Genomic DNA, 13899 nt, shown 5'->3' with positions numbered 1-13899 from the left:
TTAATGTGACTTTTTGTTGTTGTTGCTGTTATTTGCACACTATCTTTAATTCCTTCAGCCTTTCAACAATAGCAACCATTAAAGAGACTTTATGTACATATCTAGCCACATCTGGCAGCTTGCTTATGTTTTCTATTTGGTTTTTTTCCCTTTATATTCATAATATATATGCAAATCCCTATTAAATATATATGATTAAAATCTATAGCCTTCCCACCTCATGGACCAGTTATTTTTAAATGAAATATCTCATGAAGTCAGAAAGAAATATGCTTCTGAAAAGATCACAAGAAACTATACATTGTTTTATTTCTTACCTGTAATTGACTGGCTTCATTTAATAATCAAATATTAAAACTCACATATCCTTTGACAAAATTAAAAGCAGACATCTAATGCTAATATGAAGGACAGAGACTGTATGGTTTTGGAAATAGTGCAAACAAATTTCAAAGTATGTTCTGTTTGACTGCCTAGTTGTCATATTTCTACCATTGCTTTTTTGTTTTCATATTTTCCACTGAAAGTTACAGATTTAGGAAGTACAGAAATGAGGCTGTAAGTAGGTTTAGAAAATGTTTAAATTTCCTAGTATGATTTCTCTCCTGCAAAGATGTATGAAGGAAACATAATAGGCACAATTATGGCTTTGAAAATAAATTGGAAAAAATTTCCTTTTTTTTTAATCACAAAGGAGTTTCAAACGCCAGTGCCTGCTAGATTTGTACAGCATTAAGCATGTCGAAATTTTGCTGACCAGAGAAAGTGCCAAAAAGCTGAATTTATATATTCTCAGGGGAGAGAGTTCAACATGCCAATTAAAATTATGTAGTGTGATAACACACTAAATAATTGAAAGCAAAAAGGGAAAAAAATGACCCAGTATGAGTTGTCTGATATTAGGACCTCTTTGAAAATAAAATTGCTCTTGAGGAGTATGGAGTTCCAAATTGTTAGGGCAATGCTTATTAGCAATAATTTATCATCACCTTTTAAGGTTTTTTTTTTTTAGTGTTTCTTTTACAATGTTATTCCTGCTGCTGTTTCTGTTTTGCAGAATGGAGACCTTATAGTAGGAGGACCTGGAAGCTTTTACTGGCAAGGTATGTTTGTTAGCAGAGATGAAAAGTGTGTTTGAGCTAGGCACCAGTAGCTAACACCTAATCCTAGCTACCACAAGGCTGAGATCTGTGGGTTGTGGTTAGAAGCCAACCTAGGCAGGAAAGTCCATGAGACGCATATCTCCAATTAACCACTAATAAAAAAGCCAGACATGGAGTCGTGGCCTGAGTGATAGAGCACTAGCCTTGAGCATAAAAGCTCAGGGACAGTGCCCACCCAGACCCTGAGTTCAAGACCTGGGATGGACACAAAAAAAAAGAAAAGAAAAAAGCATACATGTTGTTACCATCAAGAACAAACATTCAATACTGACCTTTTATTACACTGATATTCGATCACTATTTATGCTTCTTTCAATAAAGCATCATTTCAATTTGTTCTTTGCTATTAAATGTTATTTTAAAATATTCTTGCAACTGGGCAATTCACTTATCCACCAGGAAATTGTTGAGGCAAATACCAGGCTTCATGCTAAATGCCAGGAACGTGAATTGGTAGCTGACAAAAGTAAATCATCAGAAAACAATTTATAAGGTTATTGTGAGTTTATCAGCTCATTTTCCATTTCTAAGGTCAATTAGCTAGAGGTTTTGGGTAAAGACATTACCATCTCAGAGTAGTGAGAGTCGTGATGGAACAGCAGGAAAAACAAATTGTGATAGTGTGGAGGTAAAATCAACAGCATCAGTGATGAGCTGGATGAACCACTGTCAGGGAAGGGAACATGTCAAGCTTACGTCTCTGATTGGTAGAACTGGGTGCTGCCGCTCAATAAGACAGAGATAACTGGAAGAAAATGTGTTTGGAGTAGGTTGGAGAGAAAGGTTGATGAGTCTGATCTTGATTACACTGAGTATGGAGGTGTTGGGCTAAATGAGTATGGAAGTGTTGGGCTATCCAAGTATTTCCACAAAAACATTTCGCTATATACATTTTTTTTTTTTTTTTTTTTTTGCCAGTCCTGGGCCTTGGACTCAGGGCCTGAGCACTATCCCTGGCTTCTTCCCGCTCAAGGCTAGCACTCTGCCACTTGAGCCACAGGCTTCTGGCCGTTTTCTGTATATGTGGTGCTGGGGAATCGAACCTAGGGCCTCGTGTATCCAAGGCAGGCACTCTTGCCACTAGGCTATACCCCAGCCCTCACTATATACATTTTTTTTTTTTTGGCCAGTCCTGGGCCTTGGACTCAGGGCCTGAGCACCTTCCCTGGCTTCTTCCCGCTCAAGGCTAGCACTCTGCCACTTGAGCCACAGCGCCGCTTCTGGCCGTTTTCTGTATATGTGGTGCTGGGGAATCAAACCTAGGGCCTCGTGTATCCGAGGCAGGCACTCTTGCCACTAGGCTATATCCCCAGCCCTCGCTATATACATTTTTAACCTCCAAAGATATAACTAGGAGGAAGGATAAACTGGCTTCAGTTACATATTGGCCATAACTTGACTCTGTCAAGTTTCCTGAATGAGATGCTCTAAAAGAAAATACAGAACAGAGGTAGATTGAATCTGAGCTGTGAAATTCAGAATAAAAACAGAATAGACTATAAGAGGAATAAACAGCTGGGGAAGGATTTTTGTTTCAAGGGAAGAGATCTGACCGTATCCAGTGAGAAAGATCCCGTAAGTTATAGTTTTGAGAAAAATTTCTACCATCTTATTAATAAACTTAATCCATATATATATAAAACTAAATATGAAATAATTGAAATTTTGGTGAGGTCAAGGGGAGAGGATAGATGAAAGGAGAGAGGAAGTGTGGGAAAATGCAGGCATAATAATCAATATATATGGGAAAGTTGAACTAGAAAAAGCAAGAGGATAGGTAGGATTTGGAGCAATGAGGGAGAATTATGATGAGGGTGACAATGATCAAGATGCATTATATTCATAAACTGACACATTGAATTGAAACCCCTCTGTACATTAAAGAAATTTAAAAGTAATGTTTTTGTCTTTAAAATATTTTGCAAACAAAGAAAGAAAATATCCAGAATTTTTTTCATAGTTGGTGCAATATCTTTGCAACAGGGAGCTATAACACACCAACCTCCCCCCCCCCATATTTCAAAGATATTTTTCTAATCTGGGTTAATTTCACAAAATTCATGTTTGATGCAGCTGAGCGCTAGTGGCTCACACCTATGATCCTAGCTATGCAAGAGGCTGAGATCTGAGGATCGCAGTTCAAAGCTAGTCTGGATATACAAATCTAAGAGACTCATCTCCAACTAACCTTGAGTTCAAGGTCTCATACTAAAAAAGAAAAGGAGGCAAACAACGCCTGATTCAAATGATTTGCTGAGAATAAGCCGTGGCAAGGAGTCTGCAAACATTAAACTTCTTACAGGTGTGTTCAGACTCAGCTAAAGGGAACAAGCAATGACAGTGCGTATGGAGGAGGAAAGAGAGTAGTGAACTATAATCCAGAGAAAATTGGCAAATCCTACCCACATTTTCCATAAACGTGTAAATACCATTGTCTTAACATCAGAATAGTCATTTCAATGCCAGTCATGGGGAAGTATTTATGATCTGGTTTAATAGTTTTGTTATTGTCTTTGGACTTCAAACACAAAGAGTGTGGGAACTATGTGTGAATTCCCAAAGAAAAATTCAGTTATAAAACTGGTATTAAATATTGGCTTTGAAAACACTTCTCTAGTTCTTTCCAAAACAGCATGAGATCACATTTTCACCTTAGAAGTCCATAATAAATATGAGAATGCATAGAAAGCATTGGGAAAACTGCTATCTTTTAAGATATTTGACCAGCCTAATGTAATCATATCTCAAGACTTGTGAGAGTGACTTTATTTGGTAAAGATTAGACATAGTTCTTATATCAGTGTTGTGGGCCATGGATTCCTTTTCTGTTATTGTTGATATTCTGAGTATTGAAACTAGCTTCTTCCTACAGACATAATTTTATGCTTTTTTTACATAGCTTAACATCAAAAGTAAATGGCTTAGAGATTATGTAACTCCTTCCTCTAACTTAAGTAATCTGAATAAAAGTGATTTAGCTGTATTTCAGGAATACAAAATACTTTCTCAGAATACCAAAGAAGTTATTACCTACAATGTCAACATCTCATTAGTAAAGCATTGTGACCCACTTAAAGAATTTGTAAGAATGTACAATATTTATTGGAAAGAACTCTAGGAAATGGAAACAAGAGGGTTTTTTTTCTCTGTTGTTCTTGCTTGCTTTTTGTCTTGTTTGTTCATCTATCTGTCTTTGGGATATAAAGAAGGCACAGAAATGGAGGGACAAAGGTTAAACAAATGCAGCAGTGGTACACTTTGGACACTATGTTGAAAATGAACTGTACAATTTGTGGGTGGTGATAGGAGGGAAAAACTGGGAAAGAACAAAGGAAGGTGTGACATTATCCAAAAAGGATTGTCCTGTTTACCTGACTTATGTAACTGTAATTCCTCTGTACACCATCTTATAATAACAATTTAGAAAATGAAATAAAATAAAAGTTACTTGAAAACTTAAAAAATCAAGAATTCATACAAAGTCTTTAGTTCTAATTTTTCCCATCGAAAAGAACTAGTAATTGGATAATCTCAAAGTTTCCTCCTAATTACATGTTCTAGAAAAAGAAATCACATAAATTTTACCTACAAATGATCTCTATTGTGATTATCTACAAATGAGCTCTGCTCTGATCAGATCTCCACTCTGATGATAATTTTGAATTACCTCTGCTCTGATCATCTGAAGGTAGAAGGTCTATGCCTGCTGAAAGCAGCAGGAACACAGAAAATTCCTTTTCACAGTTCTGGGCTTCTATCTGAATGGGAAGTTCCATTCCGCTTTAACCAACTTCTCTTGCATCTCTACTGATGAGCAGAAACATTCATCCTTAGTACTTCAAGCAAACCGTTTAACTTCCAGGGCAGCATGTGTGGTTCTGAATTTGCTGGAGGACTGATCTCCTACACTTATTTTATCAGCTCATGTATTTTGTTTGTTTCCACACAGGTCAGGTGATCACTGCGAGTGTTGCAGATATCATTGCAAACTATTCATTCAAAGATATTCTAAGAAAACTTGCCGGAGAAAAGCAGACCGAGGTGGCCCCAGCTTCCTATGATGATACTTACCTCGGTGAGAGCCATTGCCCAAGATACTTGTGGTTTCTCCAAAGACAGGTTAAATGCACATGCAAGTTATATTCCTCATTTAGCTGTTATTATTTAGCACCTTAGATTTTCTTTTCTAATGACTCCTAACTTTTATTTTCTTTGTAACTACAAGTAGTTTTCAGTCATGATATGGAGCCTACATATGTTGAACAGCTCTTAGGCTACACAACTGGCTCTTACACATAAAATTCTACACTGGCAGTAAACACTTGGTATTAATTAGCAGGACTATTATTGATATTATGTGGGGAACAATATGGTAGTAATCCTGATTACTTTTCTAGAACAGCAAGAAGAGACATTTCAGGTGATCGAATTTTATTATATGCTAACCATTCAATATCATTTCACCACTAGTGTTTCTCACCCTTGGTATCCTAGTGGCATTATGATTACTTGATGAGTTGGAAAATAAAAAAACTATGTTTTGTTAGTTTAAACTTCGTTATAACAAAAGTAAAATTTGTGGAAAATCATCAATGAGAAAGTAGGCTTTGTTGATGAAATAACAAAACCTGAGCACAAAGAATGTCTCCCAGATATCTGGATGTTGGATAGCTCTTAAAAAAAAAAAAAAAAACAGCATTTGCACTGGGCACCAGTGTCTCACACCTGTAATCATAGCTGAGACCTGAGGATTGTGGTTCAAAGCCAACCCTGGGCAGAAAAGTCAGTGAGACTCTTCTATCTAATTCAACACCAGAAAGTTGCAAGCTGAGCTGTGGCTCAAGTAGTAGAGTGCTAGCCTTGAGCAAAAAAAGAAGCACTTGGGACTTCAAGCCCCAGGACATATACATACACACACACACACACACACACACACACACACACACACACACACACACACAGAGAAAGAAAGAGAGAGATCACAACATTTGGTGGCTTTAGGATAAGGACAGAGAAGGGGAAATCTGTGGGGAGAATGAAGGAAGGGGTGACTCTCTCCAAGAAGCATTGTGCTCATAACCTGACTTATGGAACTATAACCCCTTTATACAACTACTTAATAACAACAAAAAGAATAAGTTAAGAAACATCATTTGCCATTCATAGCTAATGGTATTCATGTTCTGCAAATTAACTTCAGAATCTGATTTTCCCCCCAGTATCCACTTAAGATCAGTATTAATAGGCCTATTGGGCTTTTTGTATTTTAGTGCAGAAGTATTCTCATTGGTGTAATAAATTTTACCTTACAGAGTCTCTAATTGTGTAACATGTGTAAAGATTTCTTAATAAAACTATACCATGGCAGTTCTTCAGGGTTTTTTTTTTTTCCCTCTAGGTAAAACTAATTTGTTAAGTCATGATTTGTCTGTTGTTTTCTTTTTTTAACTTTACAATAGGATACTCAGTTGCTGCCGGGGAATTTACTGGGGACTCTCAGCAAGGTAAAAGACATCATTGAACTTACATCATTTAAAAACTCATAGAAATATGAAAATGAGACAAAGAAACCTATTAGGGATGTTTTTCCAGGAAGGTATGGGAGGCAGGGAGTGTGGCAAGGGGATCAGACTGTTTGAAATACAGTGTGGAGATGGGCCAATGAAATCCCCCATCCCGTAGAACATAAAAGTAATTTTTAGGGCTGGGGATATAGCCTAGTGGCAAGAGTGCCTGCCTCGGATACATGAGGCCCTAGGTTCGGTTCCCCAGCACCACATATACAGAAAACGGCCAGAAGCGGCGCTGTGGCTCAAGTAGCAGAGTGCTAGCCTTGAGCGGGAAGAAGCCAGGGACAGTGCTCAGGCCCTGAGTCCAAGGCCCAGGACTAGCTAAAAAAAAAAAAAGTAATTTTTAAAAATAGCATAGGGAAAAGTAAAATGTCATAAAATGGCCTTCCTCGTTTTATTTGCTATAGGAAATGTACAAAACTGGAATCCCAGATGTAAATGATAGCATTCTTAAGAAAAATAATATATTTTGGTGCATTTTAAATCTCATTGACAGTACAGAATTAATAACTGTCTAGTTAAATGAAATCTTACAGCAGAAGTCCCATGTTATTAATGTAAAGCTATAGACTTAGACAGTAGTTGTGCTCCTAGAAACAGATCTGTTTAAGATCCCTCTTTTTTCTTTTTTTCAGTGTGTGTGTGTGTGTGTGTGTGTGTGTGTGTGTTGGTGTGTTGGTGTGTGTGTGCACATGCATGCACATGCCAGTCTTGGAGCTTGAACTCAGGGTCTGAATGCTTTCCTTGAGCTTTCTTTTTCTTTTTCTTTTTTCTTTTTGGCTGAAAGCTAGCACTCTACCACTTGAGCCATGTGTCCATTTCCTCCTTTTTGCTGGTTAATTGTAGATAAGAGTGTTATGGTCTTTCCTACGTAGACTGGCTTTGAACCATAATCCTCAGATCTCAGCCTCCTGAGTAGCTAGGATTACAAGGGTGAGCCACCAGCATTTAGCATGGCCCCTCATTCTTTTTCCTTCTTCCTTTAATTTCTAAATCTCAAATTATAAATCTCCAGAACTATCTTCCCTATCTGATCAACCCAATATGCCAGAATGAGTTCCTTTTCTGCTTTGGACATGCTAAATCCAAAAATAACTAATTTCTCATGTATGCCCTCCTCCCACCTTCTATTTTCAATCCTAAGGTTAAAAGTTCTGTTTTCAATCCTTAAATCCCGTATCTGGCCCCGTCTTCCAATGGCCATGTTTTTTTACTTAATTTTCAAGCCAATTTCAAATGCCATTGTTTCCTGAAATAATTTTTTGGCATTCTCCTGTAAACTGTTAGATCACATCAGTTTTTACTTTCCAAAAGGCACTTGCCATTCATCCATTTGTCAAACATTTTTTTGTACACCAACTGTGAGCCAGGCTCTTTGTTAAGCATGGAGGCATGCACAAATGTTTGTGCAGAGGTACACAAACAATCCTTAATCTCAAAATTGACAATCTACTGGGGCTGATAGACATTAAATAATAAACACAGAATAATGTCTACTTCAAAATTCTGGAAAGTACTATGACAAAGATACAGACATAGAGTACAGTATAAATGAGATCTGCTCACCTCTAGGAGTCTTCCCAGATCTTCTCAGAGTTTTGTCTTGACAAGGTCTTCAAAAGCAAAAATTCATAAACATTTTGCAGTTTGGTAGAAATTGAAAAATCTGAGTTTTTGAAAAAAAAATGTTCTTCTTTTAAATACAAGTTAACTCTTAAAGAACCTCTCCATTGCTTTTTCTTCAAGCTATTGAAAGGCTAGATATTGGAATCTCTATAGAAATAGACTCAAGACCAACCTCTGGCATTTACAGTCTGAATTAACTATTTCCTAGCTCTGAGAACTTTCTCAAGTTACCTAACATGTTGGAACTTCCATTTCTTTATTCCTAAAACAGAAATGATGGCCACAGTATCCTCTTTCTCATATTACTTTTTTCAGGAATGAACGAGCTGTTATTATATAATCACAAGACAGTATAATTAATGCATGCCACATAAATAACTTAGCATTAACTATAGGAGAGAACCCTGAGATTTAGGGGCCATCTGACACAGAACTGGAAAAACTAGTAGTTTTACCCCCAAAGTCTACTCTTACAATTTCTCATGGAACAATTTAGCAAGGAAATGATCAACTGTGCCCAATTATTTTCTTGTTAAACAGCATTGACTATAAACTCACAGAAACTAACTAGTAGTGATATACAGTAGCACAAACTAGGTTAGGAGGGTGGGGAAAAAGCAGAGCCTTAACATCGATGATCAGAAACTCAAACAACATTTCCACCTTTTATCTGACTTGAAGATAATGAAAAGAAAAGCACCATCAAGGACATTATGATCAGTTCATTAGACTATGACAAGTTCAAGGCTTCCTGTGTTCACAATTAATTTGACAAGAAGGAATAAAAACTGGATGACAAAGAACTGCTGCCTTTAACTTGTAGAGTTGCAACTGTAGAGTGCTTGGGCCTCCTGACTTGGTCTATGGAAGGACTTCACTGGACTTGAATAATTGCACTCAAGACCTCTATGTATTTATATTATTCTGGTAAGAAGATCCCTAACTTTCTTCCAGATTCAAATGTGTTTGTGATTCAAAAAGGCTTACATGCCTCCATTCTTAATTTGGAATTGGATATTGTGAGCTACCACCCAATAAAGTGACCTGGCTCTGACCAGCCTCAGAATGGATGCAGAAGAAAGAAGACATAATGAGACTAACCAACTTTTCTGTCAAGTTTTTTGCTTCTAACTCCCTACCAACTATGAGCTCCACAGTAACTAAATCTAAGCCCAAGTTTACCTGTGTATCACAATAAATATGAATGCCTCCTTTTAGAGGCTAAGGGAAATAGAACTGCACATGGCACATAATTTGGTAAACAAACGATCTTCAGTAAATGTTAATCTTCTTTCTGCTTCTCATTAGTGGATTGGACAGCCAAGTAATGAATTTCCAAGTCAAGAACCTATTTGTTTTCCCTAAACATATTGTTGATATTAAGAAACTTCTGAATAACCATGAAATTCTGGAACGGATCTAAGAAAAATCTATTTTCCTTTTTGACTGAGATTTTCTGTAGTTGAGTGACAGTTCTAATTTGACATAGGCCCCAGGACAATTAAAGTATTCTGATCATTTATAAGTGATTACGATTATCTTTAACACACATTACATTCAACAGATCCTCGCTGATGTGGCCATTAGAGGCTGGAAACTCCAAGGTTACTATGTGTGATAGCTGATCATTTTTTAAATTCTGAATGTTTGTGGGAGAGATGACATAATGTTTTCCATGCATCTTATAGCATAATCCCCCCAGATAGGTCCTGATTGAAAAGCTTAACCCTAAAATCAACCATCTAAAATCTAATTGTAGTTTATTTCCAGTGTCAGGATGATTTAATTCACATCTCCCAAAAGATGATTGAAACTTAGGCAGTGTATGACCTATTCTGAAAACGTTTGTGGCTAGGGATTCAATCCAAATGGCTTTGTTTATCTGGACTCCATCTTATTTTTCAAGTACATGCGTAGATAAAAGATCCACATTCTGTCCTACGCTAACCTTCCTCCTTGCACTAAATCCCATTTCCTTTAGAATCAGAAATGAGACTCCAGCATTTCTTGCTTTTCAATTTCACAGTATCTATTTCTCCCTCCCCCTCTCTCTCCTCTGTAATTTCAACTAACACACTGTTTTTCCTTTCTTTCTTTTTTAAATTCCCATCCTTGGGCTTGAACTTAGGACCTGAGGGTTTTGTTTGTTTGTTTGTTTGTTTGGGGTTTTTTGTGGGTTTGTTTATTTATGCTCAAGGATAGCACTCTTCCACTTGAGCCACAGCTAAACTTCAGGCTTTTTGGTAAGAAGAGATAAGACTTTCCTGCCCAGGCTAGCTTCAAGCCAGGATCCTTAGATTTCAGCTTCCTGAGTAGCTTGGATTACAGTACTCGGCTTCACATTGTTATCTCTCCCACATTAAAACAAAAACAAAAAACTCTTATTCCCCAACCTTCTATCTCCCACTTGTATTTCTGTGATTTGAGAGAACTATACTCTTCTCCACCTGCATTCTCTAGCTGGCAGTTCTTAGCTCCCTCCTCTTGATCCTCTCTGTTGGTCCTATTTCTACTGTAACAACTCTTGGTAAGCAAACCACATGCTTCCGTGTGGCTCAGCTTCCATGACTAACAGGAGTATTGGATCGAATGACCCACCCCTCCTCATTTCTCCACTTGGCTTCCCTAACCCTGGCAGCTCTTTCATTTCACTCCTGCTTGAAGTTTGTCAGGATGAAATCCATAGACCAGTTCTTTGCTGTTTGAGTTCTACCATGGTAATCTCATCCAGTTTTAGACTGAATTCCAGGCTGATGGGACCCAACTCTACTCAACATCTTTATTTGAGTAGCTACCCCAAATTCATTGAAAGACATGGTGTCCTTCGTTGTCATGCTCACAGTTGTGACCCAATAGCACGGTTATCCTCCAAGTTTCCCAAGCCAAAAAGCTTGGAAGTCAGCCTCAGCACATGTAGCCTTTATTATATGCCCCTGTCCAACCCATAAGCAAATTCTTCTCTCTAAATCCTCAAAATACCTCTGTTGAGACTATTTCTTACCTAGTCCATAGCTTCTACTCCAACCCAAACCTCCATCATCTCTCATCTTTAATACTGAAGTAGTTTCCACCATCTGTCACCTTTATGACTGTAGCAACTACCTAACTGATCTTCCTAATATTCCTGCTTGTCATTTATCTTCTGTAGTCTACCCTAAATCCAGCATGAAAATGCTCCTCTAGAACAGAAGTGAGATCATGTAATTTTTTGCTTCCACTAGTTCCCAACTTGTTTTGTTGATTGAAAATGAGTCTCACAAATTTGTCTGCCAGGTTTGACTTCAAACCACAATCCTCAGATCTCAGCCTCCTGAGTAGCTAGGATTATAGGCATGAGCCACTGGTAACCAGCTAGAAATACTCTTGAAAAATCAGCTATTCCAACATCCTTATATTGCAAATGGCTGGAAAAACTACATTCAGTAATTTATCCCAGTTATATGACAGGGACCACTGCTTTCTGAATCTAAAGCTAGTCCTGAGCCTATGGGAATATTCCAACCCTTCCTCACAGTGTTGTCTCCTCTGGCATTGAAACTTTCTTCTTGGGAAACCCTTGGCTTCCAAATTGCCCCTGGTGTTGTTGTTGTAGAAGGCCCACTTCCTATACTTTATTATATATGCCTTTTCCTTCGGTGATCAAACTTGTTTTAGCATGTTTATGTGACAAGAGCTTTATTTCTATGCCTGTATAAAATATGGTCCTATGTTGAAGGCTAAGCTAGCAACAGCATGAGAGACTTGACATATAAATCACATGCAAACCTGAAAAGCCAGGCTGATGTTCTAGAAGTAGAAATGCACTCAGACTGGAATGCAAATTGAGAAGTTTCAAAGTAAAACCTTGGTTCCTCTGTTCTACTGTTTACAACAAAAGTTAATGAGAATATACATGTAAATGTAAAGGGCCCTCAATTCCAACTTCTAACCCTCAGCATAATGGTTACTCCATTAAAAGGCACAGTCTTTGCCATTTATCTGTGGTATAGCTCAAAATATAAGTGTTATTCCCCTTCTAAAATGACTATTTTTATCCTCAGAATTGGTTGCTGGAGTTCCCAGAGGAGCACAGAATTTTGGCTATGTGAGTACTGAGAAACAGCACTAAAATGCTTTCTTGCTGGTACAAAGAAATGTTTTCTTCCATGCAATTTTTAAGGACTTTAAAATTTTCCTTTAATAATGAATTTCTCCCACTTATTAGGGGACTTTTTCTTTTACAATGCAGGAAGGAAAATAAATGCAGGTGAGATTTGCCCAGATCTATGTACTCGATTAGCTGCATGGCTTGTGAAGCCTGGTTTAAAATTAAAATGTGGGGTATGTTTCATTTTTGCAAGGAGCCATAATTATTAAAGTTCAAAACTTACTTAAAAATCCAAGACAGTAACAATAGAGAATAAAACCATGATCTATCTAAATCAAGGCTCTGAGTGACTACATTAGCCTCATACCATAGAACTGGTATGGTCTACATGCAAAACGCATTGTGGAGACTTCCATTGTTATCATCACTGACATTTTAATATGTCTAGTATAGGAGAAATAATATCAGTTGTTATTTTACTAGTGTCTTGGTTTGTTAAGACGACCATGACAAATTTCCACAAACAGTGTGCCTTAAAGTAATGTAGGTGTATTCTCTCGTAGCTCCTAGAGGCCATCAATGTGAAGTCAAGGTTAAGAGCATGTATGTGCTCCCTCCAAAGCATCTAGAGGTTTCTTCTTGCCCCTCCCAGCTTCTGGTGCCTCCTGGTGTTTGTTTCTTGGCTTGTGGCAACCTCATTTCAACCTCTGCTGTCTTCACCTTACCATCTCTGTATCTATGTGTATCCTCTGCTCTTTTTATTAGAACATAAGCCATAGGACTTGGGGCCTGGCTAAGATGATCACATCTCAAGATTCTTAGATAATTTCTTTCTTAAAAATTAATTTATGGGCTGGGGATATGGCCTAGTGGCAAGAGTGCCTGCCTCGGATACACGAGGCTCTAGGTTCGATTCCCCAGCACCACATATACAGAAAACGGCCAGAAGTGGCGCTGTGGCTCAAGTGGCAGAGTGCTAGCCTTGAGCGGGAAGAAGCCAGGGACAGTGCTCAGGCCCTGAGTCCAAGCCCCAGGACTGGCAAAAAAAAAAAAAAAAAAAAAAATTTAATTTATATATTTATTGTCAAAGTCCTTAGCTAATTTTATCTACAAAGATACTGTTTCCCAATACAATCTCATCTTGTAGTTCCACATAGATGTAGAATTTGTGCTGGACACTTTTCAAGCCCATCACAACCAGTTGCCATAAAACAACTAAAATAATAGATAGTCTTTATAATATATATAGTATTTTATATATAATATAATTTTATCTATTATCACATGTTCAAATACTTTTAAAACAATTCTTTCTATATGGTTAGTACCTTAAACAGCTCTCTGCCAATTTTATAAGCAGCAAAACAGCTTTAGACAAAAGAAAATCTTAACTAAGTTAATCAATAATCAAGATAATTCTCTCCATGTGGTTGAATTCAACTATAATTTCGCT

The 13899-nt window shown here is 37.5% G+C and overlaps 1 protein-coding gene across 1 annotated transcript in view; it reads left to right on the top strand.

The window, feature by feature from the left end:
- The window catches only part of Itga8 (integrin subunit alpha 8), a 153863-nt gene that overhangs the window by 38632 nt on the left and 101332 nt on the right, over positions 1 to 13899 (top strand). Inside the window, exons 6-9 of the mRNA XM_048367462.1 lie at positions 1058 to 1103; positions 5113 to 5238; positions 6623 to 6667; positions 12400 to 12443. Of these exons, the coding sequence (XP_048223419.1) occupies positions 1058 to 1103; positions 5113 to 5238; positions 6623 to 6667; positions 12400 to 12443 (261 nt within the window). The remainder of the gene's footprint in view (positions 1 to 1057; positions 1104 to 5112; positions 5239 to 6622; positions 6668 to 12399; positions 12444 to 13899) is intronic.

The sequence above is a fragment of the Perognathus longimembris genome, chromosome 18 (assembly GCF_023159225.1).
Source record: "Perognathus longimembris pacificus isolate PPM17 chromosome 18, ASM2315922v1, whole genome shotgun sequence".
NCBI classification, from domain to species: domain Eukaryota; kingdom Metazoa; phylum Chordata; class Mammalia; order Rodentia; family Heteromyidae; genus Perognathus; species Perognathus longimembris.
This window is presented reverse-complemented; position numbering and strand designations above follow the sequence as displayed.